Here is an 8,051-nt window from a genome sequence, read left to right as displayed (position 1 = left end):
GAAGATGAAGATGAAGCAGCACAAAAACATCCCTGTAAGGTCATTTAAAGCATTTCCATTGCATTCTGTGCACAAAAGTAATATATTTGCAGATAAAAGATGGTACAGTGAGGAGAGATGTTGGGTGAGATTTTGTTTACCCAGGCAATTGTTTAAAATTTTCCTTGGGGTAAGTTGAAGCAGAGGCCATTGCATATTTTGAGGAAGGCAGAGAATAATGCAGGCCAGTGGGATCGGTTTTGTATTGATCGAGTAACGAGATGCACACTTAGTGGATAAAAGTCCTCCTCTGGGCTGAAAGCTGTGTATTGGTACTGTAATTTATTCCTGCACCATAGAGTACAAGGTAGGTTCGGATGAAAGAATGTTGCACCCAATTAGAGCATCTTAGCATTATTCCTTGGAACACAGCATTGCACTCGAAGGACAATTAATTTTAAGTGTAGCGGCCGCTGATGTGTTGGAAAATTGCTGCCTGATCTCATGAGCAGGAATGAAATGAATAACAAAATAATCTTCATGGTGATGTTCGTTGAGAGAGGGGTTCTGGTCCAGAGAGCAGGAAAACACCCCTGAAAACACTGCAAGGGGATTGTGAAAATACACCCCAATAATTTAGCATCTCAAACAAAAGATGGCACACTGACAACGTTGCAGGGCACAATCGATTTATCCATAGAATGCCGACACTGCAGATGGAAGCCATTCAGCCCATTGAGTCTGCACCGACCCTCCGAAAGAGCATCCTACCTAGGTCCACTTCCCCACCTTATCCCCAAAACCCCACCTAACTTGCACGTCTTTGGACACTAAGGGGCAATTTAGCATGGCCAATTCACCTATACTGAACATCTTTGGATTGAGAGGAAACCGGTGCACCCGGAGGAAACCCACAGAGACACGGGGAGAAAGTGCAAACTCCACGCTGACAGTCACCCGAGGCCAGAATTGAACCTGGGCCACTGGCGCTGTGAGGCAGCAGCGCTAACTACTAAGAAATGTCCTTTCACGAATTATTCTGTCATTGCTCCAGAATAATTGGTAGGCATCCACTATTCCCCTGTAAGAGGCCAATTGAATGAGATGCTGACAGGACAATTTTCTTTTGATGAGAAACAATTTTTCACAGAACCAGTGATCAGGGATCAGACGGGGTGTGTTGAACCCAAGTAGGTATTGATAATTAGATCTAATTAATGAAGCAATGAAGCCTGGGAGTAGCATAAATGTTAGGAGCGTCTGGGTCAGGAGCAAGTAGACATGCTGCAGGATATCCTCATCCATGACTGTTTTGGGATCGTAGCAAGGCCATTAATTCAGGAGGGGTGGACGGTCATAAGAGTGCCAGGGTGGTGTTTGTGCAGGAAACCCTGAGCGGCCTCCCCAGGTCAGAAGCTTCATCTTCTGGGGGGGGGGGGGGGGGGGGGGGTGACGGCAGCGAAACTACTAAAATAGAAATGTAAGCTAAACATTGGTTGGCTGTGAAACTTAACGGCAGACAAGCGAATAGGTTTGGGTGGATCTCATATTCGTGAAATTGGTCCTGATCTTATTCATCATTTCTGGGGAATCTTAGAATCCTTGATGCTGATCGGGGTGTAGTTAACATAATACCCAACCAATCTTTGAAAAATGCTGTGAAGGAATCTAAGGAACACACAAGCCAGTGCAATTAGATGCAAAATATTAAAAGACATTTTGAAATCTGATGGGTTTGTAAGGAGCTACCAAAAGAAGGTTTTGTCAAATTAATTCAATGGAATTATTAAAGGAAATAACAGACCGAGTTGAGGACAGAAATTCTGCAGATGTGATATGTTTAGATTCCAGCAATCCTTGTGAAAGGATTCTATATTAGCGAAAGTAAAGGGCGGTTGCAAAAGGCTCTTCATTAGCATGGCAGGGAGGGGGTCACCATAAGGGTGCAACCAGGATTGGTGCTGCAGACATCGCTTTTAACAGTGGATGTGTTTAATTTGGAGGTGAGCACAGAGTCAGTGCTCTCTGGTTGTAGGCAACGCCAGCAGGGCAGGTTTGACACCAGGAGGAACCTGCAAAGCGAATGCAAAATAATCAGAACAGATAAAGTGGTCTGGTGAGTGGCAGCTGGGATTTTATGTGAACAAATGCAAGGTAATAAGATGAAGGGGAGGGAAATAAAAAGTAGTCGATAATCAAAATAGTGTTAGGTTATAAAACTTCAAGGGAAGGGGGCTGTGATTTTAGTGCAAAGTTCACTGAACCATTGATGGCAATAAAGAGAGCCAGCCAGCTGATTCTTCATAGAATTAGAATTTACAGTGCAGAAGGCCATTCGGCCCATTGGGTCTGCACCGGCTCTTGGAAAGAGCACCCTACCCGAGGTCAACACCTACACCCTATCCCCATAACCCAGTAACCCCACCCAACACTAAGGGCAATTTTGGACACTAAGGGCAATTTAGCATGGCCAATCCACCTAACCTGTACATTTTTGGACTGTGGGAGGAAACCGGAGCACCCGGGGAAAACCCACACACACACGGGGAGGACGTGCAGACTCCGCACAGACAGTGACCCAAGCCGGGAATCGAACCTGGGACCCTGGAGCTGTGAAGCAATTGTGCTATCCACAATGCTACCGTGCTGCCCATTCACTTGGGGTGTATATGAAGCAGAGCACACCGCTGATAATGAATAGGTGAATTGGACATTCTGAATTTTCCCTCAGTGTACCCGAACAGGCACTGGAATGTGGCAACTAGGGGCTTTTCACAGTAACGTCAAAGATTATCATAGAATTTACAATGCAGAAGGAGGCCATTCGGCCATTCGAGTCTGCACCGGCTCTTGGAAAGAGCACCCTACCCAAGGTCAACACCTCCACCCTATCCCCATAATCCAGTAACCCCACCAAACACTAAGGGCAATGTTGGACACTACGGGCAATTTATCATGGCGAATCCACCTAACCTGCACATCTTTGGATTGTGGGAGGAAACCAGAGCACCCGGAGGAAACCCACGCACACACGGGGAGGATGTGCAGACTGCGCACAGACAGTGACCCAAGCCGGAATCGAACCTAGGACCCTGGAGCTGTGAAGCAATTGTGCTATCCACAATGCTACCGTGCTGCAACTTCATTGCAGTGTTGATGTATGCATACTTGTGTCAATAAAGATTATTATGAATCTGTACAAGACATTGGCACGACTACGTTTGAACAACTGTGCACAACTACAATATTCAGGCAATGGAAGCAGCGTGGTAAAGGTCAACCAAACTGAGAACTAGCTTAAGGTACCTTGGTTACGAGCGAACATTGAAGAGTCTGGAGAAAAGTCTCTGATATTATTCAGCATTGGAGAAATACATTGAAACTAGGTATGGTGGCGACTGCCAGAAACCTCAGGAGCAGGGGTAATGGCCTGAAATTTATAAGAGGGAAATTTGCAGTTAACTACATGCCACTGAAGTGCAAAATTCTCCATTGCAGAGTACAATCCAGGAATTCCCGATTTAACAGCGTAAGGGGCACCATAACCGCAAAGACTGCAGCTGTTAAAGACGTAGACCCACTGCCACCACCTCGGGGCAATGTAGAATGGGGGATAACTGCAAAGTAGCCAGAGCTGGTGGAATGGTCGGGGCAGTGGACAAAATTGGGAGAATTGGATAGATTTTAGAATGGGCGATTGCTAAGTTTTTTGACAGGTGGAATTGCTCAGCTCAACTGGATAATGTTCCTTGACCCTAAGAGAATGAGGTCAGCGATATCATAATTTTGAGGTGCGAGGAAACTGACACTGAGCTCGTTCCGAATTACAACAGTTACATGTTCATCTCAGAACTGCAATTATATTGAAGGGAGACAGAGGTGGCAAATTATTCAGGTACAAGGTGGAGCAAAACTTCTCCCAGTTCTTATTTCCTCTGACCGACTCAGTGCTCCGGAGTCTTGGAGCAGAAGGATGCAACATAAGGCGTTAATTTCCCCAAAAAGGACATTACAAAGGTAAAACAATTATCCACATCAAATACTTAAATGTAGTTGATGCACAGTCGTTGGAAGAATTAAACTGGGGGAAATAACGCGCGGAACTTAGTTTTGCAAATGGTTCCGTGACCAAAAGGGGCCCGGGAAATTCAGCAACAGGAGGCATCACACTTGGTTAGAGGTGCAGCACAGCGGTATCGCGACCGCTCTTCCTCAGAGTACATTTTGAGCCTCGCCGCCTCCCGTATTGGGGGAAGGTTGCTGAGCCTGGCCGCTCACCGTAGCCCCGGTTGGCAGGGAATGGCCTCGAAGCTCAGGCACCGAGCCGGCGGCAGAGGGGCAGCCGGGGGCAGGCAGTCCCAGGACGGGAGCCTCCCTCCCGGGGGAGACGGCAGCCGGCTCCCCAGAGGGGAGAGCAAAGCGGAGGAGAGGAGCCCAGAGAGCAGGGATGGGTGAGTAGCCGGCCCGGGACAGGCTCCGGCCCGGTGTACGGGGGCCGGTGTACCGGCTGCAAAGCCCGTTGTCAGCACTTTGCAGCCTTCCCCCTTCCCCGGGCCGCCTGTCATTGAGCTGCTCCCCGCGCGCCCCGGGACTACTGCGCCTGCGCCACTCACATTGCTACATTCATTCATTCATGTTACAATTTGTTGTTACAATTAATTGCTACAATGTTTCTCTTTCACTGTCACTCACATCAGGGATCTTTGTACTGCCTGCAGGACCCTCCTGGCTTAGGCAAGTTGGAGATTGAAAACATTATAATACATAAGCAATAGCAATAGACCGTTTGACCCCTAGAACCTACTCCATGTTTTTTACTCCATTCTACAAATTACAAAGCCAATGCGCAGAGTGGCCAGTCCAAGCCCTTAATCCATCTCTTTGTTTGCTCCCAAAAACAATTCCAATTCAAATTGAATCAAATTCATGGTCTCCATAAGAGAGACTTACAAGACCCAAGTTGACAAGAAAAGGCATCACACCTCATCTTGGTCTCGATCTCAGCCAAAAGGGCGAGAAGCGAGCCTGCTCCATCGTTCAATAAGACCACGGACTCCACTTTCCCGCCTGCACCCCACCCAGTAACACTTATCTCCCTTCTCTGTGAAAAATCTGTCTAACCCAGCCTTGAATATATTCAATGACGCAGCCTCTCCTGCGCTCTGGAGACACTGAGGGCTGGATTCTTCGGCCGTGCCGGACGCAAGGTTGCCACGGGCGGGATGGGGATCATGTAAAGGTCCGTTGAACTCGGGCGGGAATTTCCGGTCACTGGAATCCCAAAGAATCCCACCCTGAGTTTGAAAGGCTAATGACTCTCGGATAAGAAATTCCTCCTCATCTCTTTCTCAAATGGGAGACCCCTTACTTTGGGACCAACCACCCCGCAGTTTTAGATTTCCCCCACAAAGGGAAACATCCTTTCAGCATCCATACTGTCAAAGCCCCCTCAGAATCTTGTGTTTAAATAAAATCACCCCTCGTTCTTCTCAACTCCAGTATTATGATGAAATCACACTTCAACAAGATGCACATTGTTGCTTCACAGTTGACATGCTTAATACAGTTTATGCAGCACCTTTGTCATTGACAGCTATGGCATTGGCAACTAATAACCATTTTCTTGATGGCAAGCAACTGTGTGATATGCAGAAGTGTAGGTGGCAGAGACTATGACACGACTGGAGATGCTGTGTTTTGAATGAGATGCTGAAGTGAAGCCATTTCTTCTTGGCATGAAGAAGGGCAAAGAGTCCCAGTGTCCCAGCCAACATATACCCATTCAACCGACAGCACTAAACGTGCATCAGTGGGTCACTGACCACAAAGTTGTTGCGACATGCGCCTCCATAATAAATCTACATCAATCCAGTCAGCAGTCCATTCTATTAAGTGCTTCGGGCCATTTTAATGTGATAGGGCATTTTTAAACTTGAGATATTTTTGTTGCCTTACTAATAGCTTATTCCTTTATATGTACCATTACAAATCCTGTCATTCCTTTAATCATTTAGCTTGTACCCAGTCCACTGTACTTCCCCTTATCTTCGATATTTGCCCATTTCTAGGCAACCAGGTGCTAAAGCAGGACAAGTGTGGGCACCCGAAGGTTCTACAGCCTTTAAATGTCTCATCTCTGCACGGTTCTGTGCAGCATTGCTCAGTAACATTTCAGACTGTGATGAAACGTTCAACTACTGGGAGCCAGTAAGTCATTTGGAATCCAAGTTTTGTGGTTGAAATGTCAGAGGCTTTTGAATGTAGCGACTCCAACGTTTATTAATATTTCTATTCAGCAGAGGGAAGAAATGTTGGTTTTTAAAAAAAACATTAACATAACTTGGTTGCAGAAGCTGTTGGAATGATTTTTTCCAGTTAATTACAGCATGCTCAGATTTTAATGCAGATTTCTCTCAAGTGTAGCCGGCATTTATTGAGCACTCCCCCGAGAGTGAGCTCTCTTCCAAATAAAAGCAAATTACTGCGGATGTTGGAATCTGAAACCAAAAGAGAAAATGCTGGAAAATCTCAGCAGACCTGGCAGCATCTGTAGGGAGAGAAAAAAGCTAACGTTTCGAGTCCAGATGTCCCTTTGTTGTGAGCTCTCTTATGTTCCCCATGCCTTGGTACATATTGTAGATTGTGCATCACAGTGTGAAGACATAGGCTGGTCACTTTTGATAGAATTCATAGAATTTACAGTGCAGAAGGAGGCCATTCGGCCCATCGAGTCTGCACCGGCTCTTGGAAAGAGCACCCCACCCAAGCCCACACTCCCACCCCATCCCCATAACCCAGTAACCCCACCCAACACTAAGGGCAATTTTGGACACTAAGGGCAATTTAGCATGGCCAATCCACCTAACCTGCACATCTTTGGACTGTGGGAGGAAACCGGAGCACCCGGAGGAAACCGACGCACACACAGGGAGAACGTGCAGACTCCGCACAGACAGTGACCCAGTGGGGAATCGAACCTGGGACCCTGGAGCTGTGAAGCAATTGTGCTAACCACTATGCTACCATGCTGCCCAAGATAAGTTCCTGTTCAAGCAAGAGAATGGGGTAATGTGACGAATGTAGGACTTTAGATATATTGGATTATAAACATATGGCAATTTAAGGGTAACAGCCTGTGTTAGTGTGTGTTTGACTGCAGTAGTCATGTTTTTAAAAGAATCTTGTCTGCGTGGGTCTCACCCCCACAACCCAAAAAGATGTGTAGGGTAGATGGATTGGCCATGCTAAATTGCCCCTTAATTGGAAAAAAATAATTGTATATGCTAAACTTTAAAAAAATGTTTTTTAAAGAATCTTATTTTGCAAGAGCAGAAAGCTTTTAGGACCCAGAGGTGAAATTGACCATCATACAAAGCTTGGGATAATGCACTGTTGTTTGACTAGGGGTGTCCCTGGGGAGTTAATGTGGTTTCAGCCTGGGCAATTAATTTGTTTTCAGCTTGGGGAGATGATGTCATTGCTGGGTGAAGCTAAGGTATTCAGACATTTTGAGAAACAATTTTTGAGTTGACTTCTAATCTGGTTACCCTTTAGACCACAAGAAAGGTATTTTACTTTCACAGTAGGATAGATAAAAGGATTAGTAGTATTTAAAGCCATGCAGACTTGTCTGAGGACAAGGAACAAGCTAAAGCAAGCCAGTTGAAATGAAAAATGAAATGAAATGAAAATCGCTTATTGTCACAAGTAGGCTTCAATGAAGTTACTGTGAAAAGCCCCTAGTCGCCACATTCCGGCGCCTGTTTGGGGAGGCTGTTACGGGAACAGCTTTTTGAAGACATCTAACCAGTCTGCAGGGGTTTTAACAGGAGCCAAATCTGTTCTGGAAAACAAGTATTACTCTGTGCCATTGGGATGTGGGATGGATAGAGAGCTGTATGTCTTTTCTTGTTGTTTAATTGGGAATAGAGATAGTGATTAAGGGTATTGTATTTACTGTATTGAGTAGTATTGCTTAAGGTGTAATTGTAAACTATTTCCAGATGTGAGGTTAAAGATTTTAATACTGTGTTAATGATAACATTTTGCTTTAAAATGCCAAATCCCTATTT

The 8,051-nt window shown here is 45.7% G+C and overlaps 1 protein-coding gene across 5 annotated transcripts in view; it reads left to right on the top strand.

Annotated features, from left to right (window-relative positions):
- The first annotated feature begins 4,220 nt into the window (after positions 1–4,220).
- Positions 4,221–8,051, top strand: part of alg9 (ALG9 alpha-1,2-mannosyltransferase) — a 308,329-nt gene continuing 304,498 nt past the window's right edge. For 2 of the 5 annotated variants that reach the window (XM_072486567.1, XM_072486570.1), the window contains exons 1-2: positions 4,222–4,430; positions 5,994–6,186. In XM_072486567.1, coding sequence (XP_072342668.1) covers positions 4,279–4,430; positions 5,994–6,186 — 345 coding nt within the window. In that variant the 5' untranslated portion in view covers positions 4,222–4,278. Of the gene's footprint in view, positions 4,431–5,993; positions 6,187–8,051 lie in introns of all 5 variants that reach the window. The other 3 variants (XM_072486571.1, XM_072486569.1, XM_072486568.1) reach the window with 3 other exon arrangements.

Source organism: Scyliorhinus torazame, chromosome 21 (genome assembly GCF_047496885.1).
Source record: "Scyliorhinus torazame isolate Kashiwa2021f chromosome 21, sScyTor2.1, whole genome shotgun sequence".
Lineage (NCBI taxonomy): Eukaryota > Metazoa > Chordata > Chondrichthyes > Carcharhiniformes > Scyliorhinidae > Scyliorhinus > Scyliorhinus torazame.
This window is presented reverse-complemented; position numbering and strand designations above follow the sequence as displayed.